The sequence below is a fragment of the Anguilla anguilla genome, chromosome 11 (genome assembly GCF_013347855.1).
Source record: "Anguilla anguilla isolate fAngAng1 chromosome 11, fAngAng1.pri, whole genome shotgun sequence".
In the NCBI taxonomy this organism is placed as follows: domain Eukaryota; kingdom Metazoa; phylum Chordata; class Actinopteri; order Anguilliformes; family Anguillidae; genus Anguilla; species Anguilla anguilla.
In genome coordinates this window covers 5,483,882-5,502,511 of record NC_049211.1, presented here as the reverse complement: position 1 = coordinate 5,502,511, position 18,630 = coordinate 5,483,882, and the positions used below count along the sequence as shown (strand labels likewise).

General features: G+C 51.2%; 1 protein-coding gene across 1 annotated transcript; it reads left to right on the top strand.

Moving 5' to 3' along the window:
- The first annotated feature begins 1,074 nt into the window (after window positions 1–1,074).
- brpf3b (bromodomain and PHD finger containing, 3b) lies at window positions 1,075–18,164 on the top strand. The gene is made up of 13 exons (XM_035382422.1): window positions 1,075–1,688; window positions 4,241–5,918; window positions 6,932–7,088; window positions 8,833–8,964; window positions 10,597–10,725; window positions 11,216–11,528; window positions 11,992–12,300; window positions 12,773–13,423; window positions 13,760–13,841; window positions 13,970–14,064; window positions 16,780–16,877; window positions 17,170–17,324; window positions 17,981–18,164. Exons 2-13 carry the CDS (start codon window positions 4,279–4,281, stop codon window positions 18,162–18,164), a joined length of 3,945 nt encoding a protein of 1,314 aa, XP_035238313.1. The 5' UTR covers window positions 1,075–1,688; window positions 4,241–4,278.
- The last annotated feature ends 466 nt before the right edge of the window (window positions 18,165–18,630 follow it).

Here is an 18,630-nt window from a genome sequence, read left to right as displayed (position 1 = left end):
CATAAGAGTTAAATGACTGAAATATTCCGTATTGCATTTCTTATTTGATTATAGATAAAAATGGCTAAATACAGAATTGTCAAATGCCATTCAACGGTCTCATGCGTTATGCAACAGGAAAGCAATACAGGTTTGATTTTCAAGCCAGCTTGCTCAGTTTTGACTGTACCATACTAGTCGGTTTACTGCTGTGTTCACACTTTACAAACTGTGGGCTGTGAAGATCTTTTAAGCTACTTCTTCCTGATGACAGCATTCTTTTGAAATGGGCACACACAGGCCCACCATTTTCTACAAACTGAACAATTCATGAATAAGATGCATGCGCGTGTAAACAGAGTAGAGGCTTGTAATATTGCTATACGATTTTAACACAAGTTTGAAGTATGCAGACACTGTACTAATACAGACGTGCACATTTTTAAAAAGGGGATCTGGATAATATATATTTTTTTCAATGATTAAAGGGCCAAGAAAACCACTGTGCCTCCTGGACCGCCCCCTTGCCTAAATGTTGCCATAGGTATAATAGGTAAGAAAGCAAAAGGTACAATTAATATTTGGGGGAAAAAAGGTAAGAAAGGACACTATTGTACCAGTTATTGCTGTGTTCACACTGAGGACATTTACCTGGAAAGAGGTATAAGATTAGAGAAAATTGGAAATATAAACATGATGAAAGAAAACAATTACACTATAATGCTAAGTATAATGTAACTTTTATGTTGCGATTACTTGCTAGATTCTGAACTCAGAAATAATTTCCAAAATGATGGCAGTGCGTTGGTGTGAGAACAGCTACTTCTATGTTAAAGACGGGGTTCTCGAATGTGGGAGGCGTTCTCGAACCTGTTGGCCGCACCCATGACTGTTAAATTACCTTTGTGGTTATATAACTTAGGACATAATTAATTGTGATGCGGAAGTGCATTTTAGACTAGGTTTATTCTGTTCTGAATTAAACAACAGTTTTCTTCCTGTGTCTGACTTTTGTGTCAGGTAGCCATTTTCCACCTTTGCAAAATGTTAAGTGGGCCGCGCTTCTATGCAAATTTGGTTGCAGGGTGAGAGCCAATGCATGTGTGCGTGTGTATGTTTTGAGCGTGGAGGCAGTACGTAGCTAGTGGGGGGATGTGTGGCAACTTGAGAGTTCTCTAGCTAAGTTTCTGTGGCGGAGGACTGCGGCCGCCATATCTTCAAGGGAAAGTGTCACCTTTATTCGTTTTGTATGCCGCTTACGGTACACCGGAACGTGGTGTTTCGTGAATATAGAGATTGTTCCAGATAACTATGCTAACGTTAACGCGCAACCCGCACTCTAGTCTGATTTTTTTTTTAAAGAAAGGGGCGTGTTCTTGCTATCTTGACTGAAAGCCCCGCTCTCTACCCGTACTAACTACAGCACATCTGAGGCTGAAAAAATTACCTCCCTTGCTAGAAACCAGGGTCCCTACACTCTCGCCTTTCTTTTAAGCGAACCATGTCCTTATAGGTGGCCGGAGCCACTTGATTCTGTCGAAAAACGCTTGTTCGAAGACACAATGGAGGACTGAAGCGCAGAGGACATTTTCGCACCGAAATTTACCGGCTTTTCGGCCGAGGCGTAGCTAGCTTGGTAGCTAGCTAGCTACCAAAAAACCTGGGCTCCACAAACGGCCGGTTGCCGAGCTGCCCTTTAAAACGATAAGGTAAAGCATCTAACGTTGTGAATAACTGTAAAAAAAATATTACAGATTATCAAATATGGTTGCCGTTGTGTCGTAACATGGGTATCTGCAACTACATTAGCTTGCCATCGTTTATTAACGTTAGTGAACTGCTCGCGAGGTAGCTGGCTAAATTATCAGCCGCCAAGCTTGCTACTTGCGTCTCCTCTCAGTTGAACGACTGTTGTACAGCATTGAAAATACTGTTTGACTAAGCGCTAACGGGGTATTGTAGCTGAGAAACAGCGCTTTATAACAATTGTGATGGCTTCTGTCGCAATACAGTGTTGTATTTTATATGTTAAGTATTTGGGGTAGGTAGTTTGTGTTAAGCGACTAAAATGGCTGACATCTCGTTCTGGAAATAAGGACCTTCAACCTAACTATGTCAGCTGAGACAAAACTATGCTGGGCGGTGATAGGCTTGGAGTAGGCTTGATGCAGTGGTTGCAGGCGACGATTGGATATCATAAAACTCAGTTAAACACGCCGAGTACCTTGTAGCTAAGTGGCGGTTTCAGATGGTATAAATTCCAGAAAAATCTTCCAAAATACGGTGGGCAGCTAGCAGTATGAGGTATAACTAGTGTTAACTTGCAGCGAATGACTGTTTCCAGCACTTCTGCGCAATTTTTGTATGTTCTGCCTTCAGCAGTATGGCATTTTAAGATTTGTACCCAAACGGTTTGCACAGACAGATGAAGCAGGGAGATTTCGTAAAGCCCCGCCCCTCCGACTGTAAAAATAAAAACATACCATTTGTTTGGCCTCGTTCGAAGCCGGAGATGAAGAATAAAATAAAAAGGGTTGGCGATGTTTGCTGTTAGGCCGACCCTGTGACCCATTATACGCGCACCTAGGCTGTTTTTCAATGCGGCGCATTTCATATTCAGTGTTGCGTGTTGCCGTTTCGGGTAAATCTGCCGTTAGCAAATCCATTTGAGTTTTCTAGTACTTGCTAGCTACATATGAGAAGCAGTTGGCGAACCAGTAGGCTACATTTGTGACAAAAATAAACACGGCGTGAATAGTTGCTGGTATCATTTGTGTAATAAAAGGCACATGCACGTGTAACGTTACGTGCAGAATATTCTGTCTAGCGGGCCAATATGAGCTGTTCTGAAAGTTTGCGTGGTGTTGTTAGGATTGAAAAGTGCTTAGCTAGCAACCTTCCCGTGTGTGAACACTGGGTATCTTCGTCAACTTAATCAACGTTAAGATTTGTGCAGTCTAGCTGATTGAATTACTTGTTGGTATGAGGTAAAATAAAAAGTGGCGCCAAGGTAGCAAGCTAGCACTAGCCAGCGTCGCTGATTCCACAGATGTTTGTTTCACCGACGCTTGTGATCTGTGCGTGTGACCCTGCTCCGTAAACGGAGCTGTGATCACTTCCGCCTCAACGTGGAACCGCGTTCGGAGCGCGGAACTCGCCAGATTTAAAGGCACAGGACTTGTCAGTCCAACCAAAAGCGCTGGTTTAAGATTTGGATCCTTTTTAATGACTTGTGAAGCTGTTAGATTATACTGCAATCTTTAACACAAGGCCTTTTTCGTAAAATTGAGGCTCTCTTCGATTCTGTAATCCCTTGTTTCCGGCAGTATTTAAATTTTCTTTATAAAGGCTTCCAACTCGTGCCCTCGAAGAATTCAGATCCCCCAGCTGCAGATAAAAACTAGTTTAGCCTATATGCGAATTAAAGTGCTCAGTCGGTAATAAGCTTGCAACTCTATTACGAGAACGTCTGGCTGAAGTGCAATTAATTAGTATTTGTGCAATAACGGTAGGTGAAATGCAATTAATGTGGTTCGATGCAATAATGGGACCTTCAATTATAGTCTGCATTTACTGCACGCAGCTTGTCCGTTGTCTGTACCGCAAATGTTACTAGCACTAGTCTGTTTGTGCGGTCTGTTGAGGGAAATCAGAATTGTTCTGCAAATCTGTATAATATAATTTAATGGCAGTACAACTCAGAATGAGATGAATTTGTGGAGACTGTAGGTTGACCATCCATATCCTCCTTTTCGCAGAACGGTGCTTATGTGAAAACATTTGGCAGGAACGATAAAAGGTGTTGACAGTATTGAATTAGACATCGGTGTGTAAAATGTCACTTTATTTTTCCGAAAACAAAGGAATGCATGCAGTGGCCTTTTAAAGAAACAATAGAGAAACAGTGGAGTCACAGTCTGTGCCGTTCAGCGTTCTCATTAAGATGTGCTAATGTCTGGGACTGCTGCTGTTCTGTGGGATTGCTGCATTGTCTCGGTGTCGAGCTCATCAGTGGCTATAGAATTCTGGGAACATTTAGTCAGTGCTTAAATTAACAATTTAACACTGGGTGGAAAAAACAATGTGTGAGTGTGCAGCTATCATGAAAGGAGTTGATTTTCCTTCTCAAGCTCTCTGTCCTTTTTTTCCCTCTCTCAATCCTTCCTGCCCCTCTTTCCCACACCCCTCCCCCTGACCTCCTTGCCTCGCTTGCCATCTCTCATTCGTTGCCCGCCCCCCCCCCCCCTTTCTCTGTTCTCAGGGGCGGGGCCTGAGGCAGCCAGTGCAAGGGGGGACCCCATGCGGAAGCCTCGAAGGAGGGGCCGCCAGGCCGGGGGCAGCCCCGGCGCCGGGGGGGCGGCGGCGGCGGCGGCGGGCGGCAGGGGCGGGGCCGGGCGCGGGGGCGGCGGCAGGAGCATCCACCAGCGCTCGCCCTCGCCCTACAGCCTGAAGGTGTCGCCGGCCCGGGAGACCCTGACCTACGCCCAGGCCCAGAAGATGGTGGAGGTGGACCTGGACGGGCGCCTCCACCGGATCAGCATCTTCGACCCGCTGACCGTCATCACCGAGGACGAGATGACGGCGCAGGACATCGCCGAGTGCAACAGCAACAAGGAGAACAGCGAGCAGCCGCTGCTCCCCAGCAGCGCCAAGCCGGGCCGCCGGCCGCCGGCCGCCAAGGGCCGGAGGAAGGACGCCAAGCACTCCTCCTCCTCCTCGTCCTCGTCCTCGTCCGCGCAGCACGGCCACGCCAACTCCCAGCAGCAGTCCAAGTCGCAGGCCAACGCGTCCCACCACCCGCTGCACCACGGGCCCCTCCCGAAACCCTCCTTCCGCGTGCTGGAGGCCTTCTCCCCCACCGACGCCCCGCCCCTCCCCGCCGCCTACTACCGCTACATCGAGAAGTCGGCGGAGGAGCTGGACACGGAGGCGGAGTACGACATGGACGAGGAGGACCTGGCCTGGCTGGAGATGGTCAACGACAAGCGGGCGTCGGACGGCCAGGCCGCCGTGTCGCCGGACACCTTCGAGCTGCTGATGGACCGGCTGGAGAAGGAGTCGTACCTGGAGTCGCGCAGCCAGGCGCCGTCGCAGAGCGCCATCGACGAGGACGCCTTCTGCTGCGTCTGCCTGGACGACGAGTGCCTCAACAGCAACGTCATCCTCTTCTGCGACATCTGCAACCTGGCGGTGCACCAGGAGTGCTACGGCGTGCCCTACATCCCCGAGGGCCAGTGGCTGTGCCGCTGCTGCCTGCAGTCGCCCTCGCGGCCCGTCGACTGCGTCCTCTGCCCCAACCGCGGCGGCGCCTTCAAGCAGACCAGCGACGGGCGCTGGGCGCACGTGGTGTGCGCCATCTGGATCCCCGAGGTCTGCTTCGCCAACACGGTGTTCCTGGAGCCCGTGGAGGGCGTGGACAACATCCCGCCGGCGCGCTGGAAGCTGACGTGCTACCTGTGCAAGCAGAAGGGCCGCGGCGCCTCCATCCAGTGCCACAAGGCCAACTGCTACACGGCCTTCCACGTGACCTGCGCCCAGCGCGCCGGCCTCTTCATGAAGATCGACCCGGTGCGCGAGACCAACGTCAACGGCACCACCTTCTCCGTCAAGAAGACGGCATTCTGCGACGCGCACTCGCCGCCGGGCAAGGGCGCGCGTGCCGGCTCGGACGAGGACGACGAGGAGGAGGAGGAGGACGAGGAGACGGGCGGCCGGGTGGTGGGCGGGCGGGGCAACCGGGGCAGCAGCGCCTACACGCAGAGCCCCGCCGTGCGGGCGCACCGGCGCGGGGGCAAGAAGAAGGGCGCCGCCGCCTCCTCCTCCTCCTCCTCCTCCTCCAGGCGGCTGAAGAAGAAGGTGAAGAAGAGCCTGGAGGCGGCGTCCCGCCGCGCCGCCGCCGCCATGCCGCTGGTCACCGTGCCGCAGATCCCCGCGCACAGGTACGCACGCCCGGAGCAATGCAGGATAAGTACCTCGCTCAAGGGTACAATGGCCGTGTCCTACTGGGGAATCAAACCTGTGATCTTTAGTTTACAAGACCAGCTACTTGTCCCTTACACTACAGTGCATCATCAGTTTAATTCGTATGGCGCTTTTTCTTGTAGAAAACTGTCACAAGGAGGCCTTACGGGGTAGCAGAAAAAGTAGCAGTTAAAGTAATTAGTAGAATCCGTTGTCACATTAGGGTTGAAATGAAAGCCTACGGGACGGTGGATCTCCAGGAACAGGGTTGGTTACCGCTGCTTTAAACACGGTCCTCACCTTCCTCATCACAAGTCCGCACGCTGACAGAGCCTTACTTTTGCATGTGGTTATTCCGGGCTCTACAGTGCTCCCATTTTCGCAGCATTTGGGTCCTGAAAACTGATAAGTGGAAAAATAAATTAGGACATATACTAATTGTTGTGCATTAGCGTGCTTATAAATCTTTCAGCATGTTCTCCTTGGAAAAATGTTAGTGAAGAGCCCTGTGATTAGTGCAACTCAAAATGTCATAAATTAACATGTGTAGCCTGTATGATATGTGTATCGTGTATTATTTATACACCATTAAAGTATTAGACATTTTGGATTTTTCTATTCTAATGCATAAGTAAAATGAAAATTGCCATGTCATTAAAGCTATTTGGGATTTTACTCAGAAACTTTAAAAAAAGGAGGAAAAAAAGCACCTGCATGATTTTTGGAAAGTCCTGCTGGAAGTACGAAGTGGCGTTCTGTAAATTTTGCATGTGGTGTATAACTTGAATGGTTTGAGGGGAAAAAAAGTAACAATTTTTTCTCCCTCCAAGGCACATTTGCATTAATACAAGGTTTGAGTTTGCTTGTGCATCAAAGTGGGAAAATGCAAATGCACGCGAAGCTTTTCCACAGCTGGGTCTTTTATGGCTGAGGCACGCCGTTGTGAGTCGCTGTGTGCAGTTTTGCAAGCTGTTCCTTCGTCTTCCTGCAGGCTGAACAAGATTTGCAAAGGGGTCCTCCTCCAGAGGAAGAACCAGTTCCTGCAGCGGCTGCACAACTACTGGCTCCTGAAGCGCCAGTCTCGCAACGGCGTGCCGCTCATCCGCCGCCTGCACTCGCACCTGCAGGCCCAGAGGAGCGCCGAGCAGGTAACGCACCGGTGCATCATTACCGCGGTAACACACCTGTACGAGCAGGTAACGCACCTGTACATCATTACCGCGGTAACACACCTGTACGAGCAGGTAACGCACCTGCGCATCATTACCGCGGTAACGCACCTGTGCATGTATTACTGCGGTAACGCACCTGTGCATCATTACCGCGGTAACACACCTGTGCATGCATTACTGCGGTAATGCACCTGTACGAGCAGGTAACACACCTGTGCATCATTACCGCGGTAACACACCTGTGCATGCATTACCGCGGTAACGCACCTGTACGAGCAGGTAACACACCTGCGCATCATTACCGCGGTAACACACCTGTGCATGCATTACTGCGGTAACACACCTGCGCATGCATTACTGCGGTAACGCACCTGTGCGAGCATTACTGCGGTAACACACCTGTACGAGCAGGTAACACACCTGCGCATCATTACCGCGGTAACACACCTGTACGAGCAGGTAACACACCTGTGCATTCATTACCCCTGTAACGCACCTGTGCATCATTACCGCGGTAACACACCTGTACGAGCAGGTAACACACCTGTGCATGCATTACCCCTGTAACGCACCTGTGCATCATTACCGCGGTAACACACCTGTACGAGCAGGTAACACACCTGTGCATGCAATACTGCGGTAACGCACCTGTACGAGCAGGTAACACACCTGTGCATGCAATACTGCGGTAACGCACCTGTACGAGCAGGTAACACACCTGTGCATGCATTACCGTGGTAACACACCTGTGCATTCATTACCACTAACTCACCTGAACGAGCAGGTAACACACCTGTGCATTCATTACAGCTATAACTCATGCACCTGTGCATTCATTATCGCTGTATCTCACTCACCTGCACGAGCAGGTAACACACCTGTGCATTCATTACTGCTGTAACGCACCTGTGCAGTCATTACTGCTGTAACTCACTTTCTGCTCTGTCTGGGGCATCTCCATTGGTTGATCTTTGAGGCATTGAGGTTTTCCCTGCCACTGTTCCCTCTGGTTTGCTCTCTGGGGGTTCAGGCCAGGGCGACTGGGAGGTGTGCTGTGACAAATCCTTTGTAAAATGTGCTGTGTGTCTAACATTCGATTGAGTGAATGACTGATTTAGTGGGTCCCTAATGTGGTAGGGTGGAGAACAGCAAGTATGGCAAACATTGATTTAGGGAGTATCATTTACAGAACTGCTGAATATTATGTGCAGAATTGCTGTGATGTTGTGCAAAAGAAAAGTTCTGCTTTCGTGGTGGAGTCGATGGTCATCAGAGTGTGGAAACAATTGGCAACGCAGAATCAGTCCAAAAGTAGCGTGGACAGTTAGTGGAAGGGTAATGAAGTGGCTTATCTTTGGGGGAAAAAACGCTCTTGCAGTAACAGCGCCTTGGCCCTGAACTGTGTTTGCCTTAGGGCTAGGCTTATCTGGGCCAGTCTGCCGCCGGGGGGGGTGTTATCGGTGTGTGTGTGTGTCTGTCTCTGGGGTTTGAGCCGTGCCGGTGTGTTTGTGGGCGTGTGTGTGTGTGTGTGTGTGTGTGTGTGTGTGTGTCCTGGGGTTTGCGCTGTGCCGGTGCGTGCGTGTCTGTGTCTGTGTCTGTCTGTGTGTCTCTGTGTCTGTCTCTGGGGTTTGCGCTGTGCTGGTGCGTGTCTGTGTCTGTCTGTGTGTCTCTGTGTCTGTCTCTGGGGTTTGAGCCGGCGTGTTTGTGGGCGTGTCCGCAGGCGGAGCCGGATGAGAAGGTGTGCGCTGTGAGGGAGGAGCTGAAGTACTGGCAGAAGCTCCGGCACGACCTGGAGAGAGCCCGGCTGCTGGTGGAGCTGATCCGCAAGAGGGAGAAACTCAAGAGGGAGCAGGTACGGAGGGAGGGTGGGGATTTAGGAAGAGGGAGCAGGTATGGAGGGGGGGGTGGGATTGAGGAAGAGGGAGCAGGTATGGAGGGGGGGGTGGGATTGAGGAAGAGGGAGTAGGTAACGGGGGGGGTGATTTGGGAAGAGGGAGCAGGTACGGGGGGGTGGAGGGGGTGTGTGATTGAGGAAGAGGGAGCAGGTACGGAGGGAGGGGGGGTGTGATTTAGGAAGAGGGAGCAGGTACGGGGGGGGGTGTGATTGAGGAAGAGGGAGTAGGTAACGGGGGGGGGGGTGATTTGGGAAGAGGGAGCAGGTATGGAGGGGTGGAGGGGGTGTGTGATTGAGGAAGAGGGAGCAGGTACGGAGGGAGGGGGGGTGTGATTTAGGAAGAGGGAGCAGGTAACTGGGGGGGGGGTTGATTTGGGAAGAGGGAACAGGTATGGAGGGGTGGAGGGAGTGTGTGATTGAGGAAGAGGGAGCAGGTACGGACAGAGGGGAGGGGTTAGGGGGAGGGTGTGGGGACTGGGTGATGGGGGGGGGGGTCATTGAGGGATACTCTTGTCTGTTTATTTGATCTTTTCCTCATTTAAACGTTTCAACACAATGGCAGTATATGAAATCATATCTGGATAAATATCCATTACAGTCACATTCCACCGTGGACTTGTGAGAATGTTTCTGAGGTTCTTAATAGGTTGTGATGAGTCTCTTTATTTTACTTGACGCGTGAAGTTAGTTTTATGCTGATACCAAACCGATATCTGGCTGGCGTTCCCCGTACATTCCAGTGAAGTCATTTTGTGTGGACAAGGCAGTCTGTGTACACAAGTTTTTTTGTTTTTTTTTTAAATAATTTTTTTATCCTGATAAATGCTTAGGTCGGCTCTAGAAACCATTCGCTTGACAGAAATTGCTCGGTGCCAGCTCTGCGAGTGACAGGGCAGCACGTAAACGAGTTTGCGCTGATCTGCTGAAATGGCAGGGGTGTAAAAATAGTGCTCCAGCGGCACTTCCTGCTGAGCGTGGAGCAGCCTGCCAGGTCACGTTGTAGAGGCACAAACTCTGCGGGGTTTCGAGACCAGGCTTGATACGGTGTTAAGATTCAATCTAGTCTGCGGGTAATCAGAGCAGTGATTCAGTCAGGAAAATGGCAAGCATCGTTGGGCTGAATGGCCTGTTCTCGTCATTATGTTGTGTTGTGTTATGTAACGTTTTACGTTATGTTTTGTATTATGTTATGTTATGCTATGCTATGATATGTTACGTTATGTTTTGTGTTACATTATGTTGCGGTATGTTTTGTGTTATGTTGTGTTCTGGGTTATGTTACGTTATGTTTTGTGTTACTTTATGTTGCGGTATGTTTTGTGTTATGTTGTGTTCTGGGTTATGTTATGTTATGTTTTGTGTTACGTTATGTTTTGCGTTATGTTATGTGCTGAGTTATGTTATGTTTTGTGTTATGTTGCGTATGTTTTGTGTTATGTAATGTTTTGTGTTATGTTGCGGTATGTTTTGTGTTATGTAATGTTTTGTGTTGTTATGTTCTGGGTTGCGTTATGTTACGTTGCGTCGTGTTGTGTTGTAATGGAGCGAGTGTTACTCCCCCTGCCTGACTCCTCCCTCCCTCCCTGGCAGGTGAAGGTGCACCAGGCCACGCTGGAGATGCAGCTGACCCCTGCGCTGGTGCTGCTGCGCTCCACGCTGGACCAGCTGCAGGAGAAGGACCCCGCGCAGATCTTCGCCCAGCCCGTCAACCTCAAGGAGGTGCGTTGGGGCGTCCCCTCCGCTGCCTGTTTAAAAAAACCCTGCTGTTCTGAATAATCGCAGCACATCAGATTATTAAGATGTCAGTTTCTCCCCCCTGCATAACTACGGCCTCCAGTAGTTCTGTGGCTCTGCTGGTAGTGCATTGCGCTAACAATGCAAAGGTTGTGGGTTTGACCGCAGAGGACTACATGTACTAAAGTGTACGCATTCATATAATAATGCCTCTGTTTCGAAGCATAACCGCGGCCTGCCTCTCTCTTCCTCCTCCTCCTCGTTCTCTGTCTTTGTCCTCCTCTTCCCTCCCCCAATTCCCTCTCTTTCTCCTCCTCCCTCTCTTCCTCGTTCCCTCTCTTCCTCCTCCCCCATTCCCTCTTTTCCTCCTCCCCCATTCCCTCTCTTCCTCCTCCTCCTTGTTCCCTCTCCTCTTCCCCCCTCCTCCTCCCTCCCCCCGCTCCTCCCCCCCCCCCCCGCCCCGCTCCTCCTCCAGGTCCCTGACTACCTGGAGTTCATCTCCCAGCCCATGGACTTCTCCACCATGCGGTCCAGGCTGGAGGCGCACGGCTACCGCTCGCTCGCCGAGCTGGAGGGCGACTTCAACCTGATGGTGGCCAACTGCCTGCGCTACAACTCGCGCGACACGGTCTTCCACCGGGCGGCCGTGCGCCTGCGCGACCTAGGGGGCGCCATCCTGCGCCACGCCCACCGCCAGGCCCACAGCAGCGGCCTGGACCCCGACACCGGCATGCTGCTGCCCGACTCGCCCCACAAGAACGACTACTACCGCTGCTCCTGGGAGGACGGTGAGCGGGACCCGCGCCGGGCCGCGCCCCAAAACCGGGGCGGCTGAGCGCGACCTTTTTAACGACCGTGGAATGGTCTCATATAGGGTTGGGGTCCCACTATGGCACCAGGTCACGTACGACCTGTATCTACCAGAGCTTTGCTGCCACAGGCCTTTACTAGCTTAGGTTAGCAAACTAGCTAACCTTAAACTCTGTGAAAATGGAAACTAAATCTTGTGTATATAGCATCATTTAAACAGTTAAATAAAATGATTAAGTAGTTCAGTTTCTTTGCCTTTGCGATTAAAAAAGGCGTTCTTTAATGTCATCGTTTGCTGTTTATTTTAAAGACCGAAACGGTTTAGGCTCCTGCACTGTTTTAAAAGCATCGTTTTGGCTCTGGTATCGGAAAAATGTAAACAGTACCCATCCCTAGTCACACCCCTGTCTCCCCCCCTTCTCCCCCCCCCCTCACACACAGTGGACACCCTCCTGGTCCCGGAGAACCGGCTGCACCTCTCGGTGGAGGAGCAGCTGAAGGAGCTGCTGGACAAGCTGGACATGGTGACGTCCATGCGCTCGAGCGGGGCGCGGACCCGCCGCATCCGCCTGCTGCGCCGCGAGATCAACAGCGTGCGCTACCGGCTGGGCCAGCAGCAGCAGCAGCAGCAGCAGCGCCACCTGCTGACGCTCAACGGCGCCGTCAAGGAGGAGGACGAGGAGGAGGAGGAGGAGGAGGCGGTGGAGGAGGACAACAACGAGGGAGAGGGGGACGAGAAGGAGGAGAGCGGCGGAGGAGGAGGAGGAGGAGGAGGAGGAGGGAGGGGCGACGGCGGCGGCGGAGGCAAGGACGCCGCCACGCGCGTCCCGTCCGCCGCGCTGGAGAATGGTGAGAGGGGGCGCTGTTTTCACGGTTACGTTAAATTGTAGACATTTAGCAGACGCTCTTATCCAGAGCGACTTACACAACTTTTACATAGCATTTACACTGCATACATCTATACAGCTGGATATATACTGAAGCAATGCAGGTTAGGTATCTTGTTCAAGGGTACAACAGCAGTGTCTTACCTGGAAATCTGATTGGTCACAAGGCCAATTCCTTAACCATTATGCTACACTGGTGCCCGACCCCTGTAGTGCATGTGAAAATGAACGGTGTCTGTGGCACTGAAGCGGTGTGTTATGGTGTCTGTGCTCTGCCTGTCCCGAGTCTCTTTTTCATATCGCATTTCTGTCTCTCCCCTTCTCCCTCCCATCAGACGACATGAAATCCACCCCTCCACCAACGCTTGAACCCACAAGCCCTGCCCTGTCCCACCCCCAGGGAGACGCCCCCCTGGACCCCCCCACGCTGCGGCCGGTGACGGGGGAGCCCCGCCCCCCCGGCCGCTCGCACAAGCGCCTGAAATGGGACGCTGAAGGCGGGGGCGGCGGCGCCGGAGGAGGCGGCCCCAGCGCGGAGAACGCCGGCGGCGGGGGCGCAGGAGGAGGAGGAGGAGGAGGGGGAGGAGGAGGGGGGGAGGAGACGCCGCGCTCGCCCGGAGAGGGCCGCATGGTGAACGGGGTCTCCCCCCCCGGGGCTCCCCGCACCCCTCCCTCCGTGGGACGCCGCACCTCCGTCCTGTTCAAGAAGGCCAAAAACGGGGCCAAGCTGCTGAAGGACAGAGAGAGCCCCCTGCAGAACGGGGGGGCGGCGGCGGCGGCGGGCAACGACGAGGCCCCCCCCGGGGCTGCCGGCTCCCCCCCCGCCCCCAACTCCACCCCGAACCCTTCCGCAGTCACACCGCCCAAAGCTGCCGTCGCCACCCCGCCCCCTCCCTCGCCCCCCACCCCCCGGCAACGGCCCAGAAGCCTCAGCGCCAGTTCAGAGAGCGAGGGGGAGAAGTCGCCCCGCCCCGCCCGAGAGGGAGGTAAGGAACCCACCACTAATTGCAATCAGAGTGTTCTTAACTGAACATTCTAATGCTGATGTCACAATCACTGCTGGTGACTGAAAGCAACGGAGTTCTAGAACACTGACTTAGAATTTTGAAATTCTTTTCAAAATGTTGAAATTCCGCCTTTCAGCAGCTTTGTGTTTGTAGATGTCTGATGTAGATATTAAATGTAGACACTCTCTTAAGGACGTTACATTACAGGCATTTTAGCAGACGCTCGTATCCAGAGCGACTTACACTTAAGGATAAGGGTAATTCAGTGGATTGTGATGTCACAGTGATGTCACAGTGCCGTGTGTTCCTCCCCAGGCCTGACGAATGGATTCAGGAAGCACAGAGATAGCTGCTCGGACTCGGAGTGTAGCCCCTCCCCCACCTTCCGCAAGGACAGGTGAGCCGCCCTTCACCTCACACGCCTTTTATCCCTGAGAGAGAGAGAGAGAGAGGCACCGCTCGCTCTTTACTCACCGTTCCCTCACAGTGACCTCACTTCCCCCCCCCCCTCCTCTCTCTCCACAGCGCCTCCCCTCCCAAACGGGGCCGGGGGAAGCCGGCACTGTCTAAAGTCCCCTTCCTGGACGGGGTGAACGGAGATTCGGACTACACTGGCTCAGGTGGGTGCATTCAGGTGGTTGAAGGGGGAGGAGGGGGGAAGGTACTGTTCTTGTGAGCAGTTTGATAAGGGAAGGGGTAACAGTTTGCTGAATAATACTGGCAATTCTACTGAAAAGTGATTTATTCATATATTCGTGAATACAGTGGGGGGGGTTCATACTGCAGTTTGTTGTGTGTTTTACTTGATGGGAATGGTAGAATATGACTAATGTAAGGAAATGGATGGGGGTGGTGGGGTCACATCTTCATTGACCTCGATTGTGGTGCAGAATGTAAAATGGGAGTGTAGGAAATCTGTGAATTCTGTAGTGGAAGGTCCTTCACATTCCTCTTTTTGTCAGAAGTCACAGATGAAACTCTTTCCTTCAGCGCATGTAACCTAAGAGCTTGTAATCTATTATAAAGGAAGAATGTAATGAAGTATGAAATATTAAATTCTTATCCTTGGTCAGACCTAATGATTGTCGTTTTCAGCTCTGTCTTGTATTATTACAAGTTACACTTAGAATAATGCACTTGCAAGATGACACACTTTCTAACTCTTTAATGCAATTATTAATTTTTAATGGATTTTTATTAATTCATTGTTTTACTTTCTGTCATTAAATACACAGTAGAATCTGAGATATGAAGCTTGGAGTTGGAGTTATCAAACTTCTAATTACTCACAATAGTAATGATTAGGTGAGCAGCTCTAGACAAGCACAGGTCACACCTTTCATTGATAAGAAATCTGAAATGGACACGTGAAATATACAGCTGAGAATGAAATCAAACCTTTTTGGGGAAAAACACGCTTCTAAAAGAACAGTTGTTCACTCAAACGAGATGTGTCATTCATAAGGCTGTCGTAGAATAACCCGTTATGAATATTGTAACGAGGCCCTGATTGCTGTCGGTATGATTACTGGGTTATTCCCTTTAAATCTACACTGCGAGAGGAGCTCGTTTAAAAAATAAGGCTGCGGTAATGAAGTAAATGATTAGAATGCTTGCCATGGGAAAACGGGGTGTAGTATTCTTAGATTACTCCACCATGTTAGAAATTCTGGGAGAAGCGTTTTGTTTTTTGCTTGTCCTTGCGGCCTGGGGGCCCTTGGGGGGGAGAGAGGTGAGCGATGGAAAGTGCGGTTTGCTTCAGTGTTTGACTTGCTGTGGATGCACCGCACAAACATTTACTGAAATGTCAGCTTAGCTAGCTAGCCTAGCGAGAGCGGAATGCTTGAACATAGCTCATTAGCTCCAATGGAACTTTTTTCTTTTTCTTTTTAAAAAAAATCAGTGTTGCCGCAATACACAAGTTTCCAAAAGGCATTAATTCCTTAAATTCCCTTTTGGAATGAAGTTGGTTGAATGGTTTTTGTGGACTGTGTTTATGTATGTATGGACTTAATTAGCAAAAAAATAAAAAATTCCTGGCCACCACTTTGCTGTAAACTGTTTGCAGATTGTTTTTCAAAATTGTTTACGCAAAACCGTTGACTCTGTACTTCTTAAGTTATGAAAAACTGGGTTTACTCGCTTGTGGTCATTGGTTTGTATTTTTTATAATGGACTGCGTGGTTTTGCTTGGATGTGATCCCAGAGAGAATACTGTTTTTCCATAGCAGTCTTGAGGAGTGCTCGAGGAGCCAGCCCCCAAACACTTGATCTCATCCCTCAGTAAGCTGTCCTCAAAGGCATTTTTAACCCTTTGTAGAGTAGGTTTTTTTGGAATGTTTCCTTTTTTCAAAATTCTAAGCGTTCTAGAACTCCACTGCTTTCGGTTACCAGTAGCGACCGTGACATCAGCATTAGAATGCTCAGTTAGCAACATTTGAGATCTCACACCTTAAAGGGTTGAAGAACAGAATTAAGGGGATAAACTGTATGTGGAAATTGCATGGCTTTCATGTTTTATGATATGACTTGTCTGCAGAACTTTTATTCGCTGCCTGACAAACGTCTTTTTTATGTTTTAAATTTAAGGGGAAGTAAGGGATGAAATCAGATAATGGAAAGCAATTGAAATTGAGTGACTTTAGGCAAGAGAGTTTAGAAATGATTTAAGTACTTAAAACATGCCTTTTTCCATTTACTGTATTTGGTTTGGGCATTATATATATATATATATATATATGCTTAAATACGGCATAGTGCATACCCTTACCTTTTGCCTCTATAGTGTACAGTGTTTTAAAGTTGCATGTGGTAACATCACCCATTTTCTGTTGTGCACACACAGCTGGGGCCAGTAGTCATTTCCTTGCCTACGGGACAGAATCTGGCATCTCCAGCCAGCTCTTGAATTTTTTAATATTTGCAGCTGTGTTTATTTTTTCTATACAAACCCGAAATCCTGATGTAACATAGACGATCCCTATCGCTCGCCTCTCCACAAGTGATTTAATGTGTTAATTTAATAAAATAAAAAAAACCCCATTGTGTTTACACTGGTGATGAGGAAGAGAAACCTCTGTGGTCATTGTGTGTGCGATTCAAGTCCGACCCGCCCAGTTGGAACCGCTACATTCGGGTCTTGGCGCATCAGGCTGTCCACCCATGTGTAAGGCTAACTTACGTTAGCTTGCGTCCGGTCGTAAAGCTTCCCTGGGTTTAACTGTACTGAGAAAGCGGCTCCCGTGCTGATGGTGGGAAAGAGAGGTGAGACGGGACAGAGACTCACGTGTGTTTTTTTTGTCCCTGTTTTTTTTTTTTTGGGTTTATATTTACAGGGCGTAGCCTCCTGATGCCGTTTGAGAACGGGGCGGAGCTGGAGCCCCTGGACCTGGTGTGGGCCAAGTGTCGAGGGTACCCGTCCTACCCTGCCCTGGTGAGCCTCTCCCCAATTTCCCCATCCCCCCCCCCCCACTCACACCACTTTAAACACACACTGCAGGAGCTCTGAGGAGGCTCGCTCTGGGCTGGGCGGGGGCAGAAGGGCTCCTTACTCGTCCCCCCCCCCCCCCCCCCCCGGGCCTTTTGGCAAGGGACACGGCACTGAGAGGAAATTAAACGTCCCCTCCTCCTTAACGGTCCCTTCTTCCTCTCTTTATCCCTCTCTCTCTCTTTCCCCCCTTCTCCCCCTCTCTCTCCGTCCCTCTCTCCCTTCCCCCCCCCCCCAGATCATCGACCCGGACATGCCCCAGGAGGGGCTGCTGCACAACGGGGTGCCCATCCCCGTGCCCCCCCAGGACGTGCTGAAGCTGGGGGAGCTCAGGCAGGAGGAGGTGGGGGAGAAGCTCTTCCTCGTGCTCTTCTTCGACAACAAGAGGACCTGGTGAGGGGCGCTAACCCTTTCACTGCCTTCAATACTGTGGGACCCCGAGTGTGGTTGTGTGTGTGTGTGTGTGTGTGTGTGTGTGTGTGTGCACAAGTGCATCTATGCGTACGTGTACATGTGCGTGTGCTTGTGTGTACGTGTGAGTGCACTTGCAAGTATGCTTGTGCGTGTGCTTGCATGTGTGTGTGCACTTATGCGTATGTGTACAGGTGTGTATTGCAGATACTGAGCCCTCTCCCTCTCTCTCTCCCCCTCTCTCCCCCTCCCTCCCTCACCCTCCCCCTCTCTCTCTCCTCCCTCCCTCCCTCCCCTCTATCTCTCCTCCCTCCCCCCCTCTCTCTCCCCCCTCCCTCCCTCTGTCTCGCCCCTCTCTCCCCCTCCCTCTCTCCCCCTCCCTCCCTCACCCTCCCCCTCTCTCTCTCCCCCCTCTCTCTCTCTCCCTCTCCTCCCTCCCCTTCCTCTCTCCCTCTCCTCCCTCCCTCCTTCCCTCTCTCACCCCTCTCTCTCCCCCTCCCTCGCTCTCTCCCTGCCTCCCTCCCTCTCTCGCCCCTCTCTCCCCCTCCCTCTCTCTCCCTCTTCCCCTCTCTCCCTCCCTTCCTCCCTCCCCCCTCCCTCCCCCTCCCTCCCTCCCCCCTCCCCCCCCCCCCCCGCAGGCAGTGGCTCCCGCGCAGTAAGGTGGTGCCGCTGGGCGTGGACGACACGGCCGACAAGCTGCGCATGATGGAGGGGCGCAAGACCAGCATCCGCAAGTCCGTGCAGGTGGCGTACGACCGCGCCATGATCCACCTGAGCCGCGTGCGCGGAGACCACCCCTTCGTCACCTCCGGCTACCTGTAGGGGGCGCTCTCTCGAACCTGACGCACCCCGCACCTGATGGGCCCGGAAGGTTTGGCCCTCTCGCCTTGGCCCCACACACAAACGCATCTAGAGAGAGAGAGAGAGCGTGCGGGCTGTCGGAAAGGAGGGGAACGGGTGGGGGGGTGCACTGACTTGCTTCCTATGGGAGAAAAGGGTAAAAAAAGGTGTACTATCAGGGGGTTTGGACTCCATCATGCTGGTCCACCTTGTGTGAGGCTGCACGTACGTGTGTGGTCCGTGTGAATGCACCCTAAGAATTTTTGGTCGGTTGAGGGACGCGGAGACTGCAGCAGATTGGGGCGAGCTTCCAAGGGAACTCCTCCATTTTGTTTCAAAGACTACTATCAAAGATAGAAATGTTTGGGGAAGAAGAATAAAATAAAATAAAATAAAATAAAAAAACATTCACTTTTTTCATATTTATACAAAAAAGTACAACAACAAA

Excerpts from the sequence above, each read along its gene's own strand:
- brpf3b (XM_035382422.1), top strand. The coding sequence starts at position 4,279 with ATGCGGAAGCCTCGAAGGAGGGGCCGCCAGGCCGGGGGCAGCCCCGGC. Across the intron at positions 8,965-10,596 it reads AGAAACTCAAGAGGGAGCAG|GTGAAGGTGCACCAGGCCAC; the intron begins GTACGGAGGGAG and ends CCTCCCTGGCAG. Across the intron at positions 10,726-11,215 it reads AGCCCGTCAACCTCAAGGAG|GTCCCTGACTACCTGGAGTT; the intron begins GTGCGTTGGGGC and ends CTCCTCCTCCAG.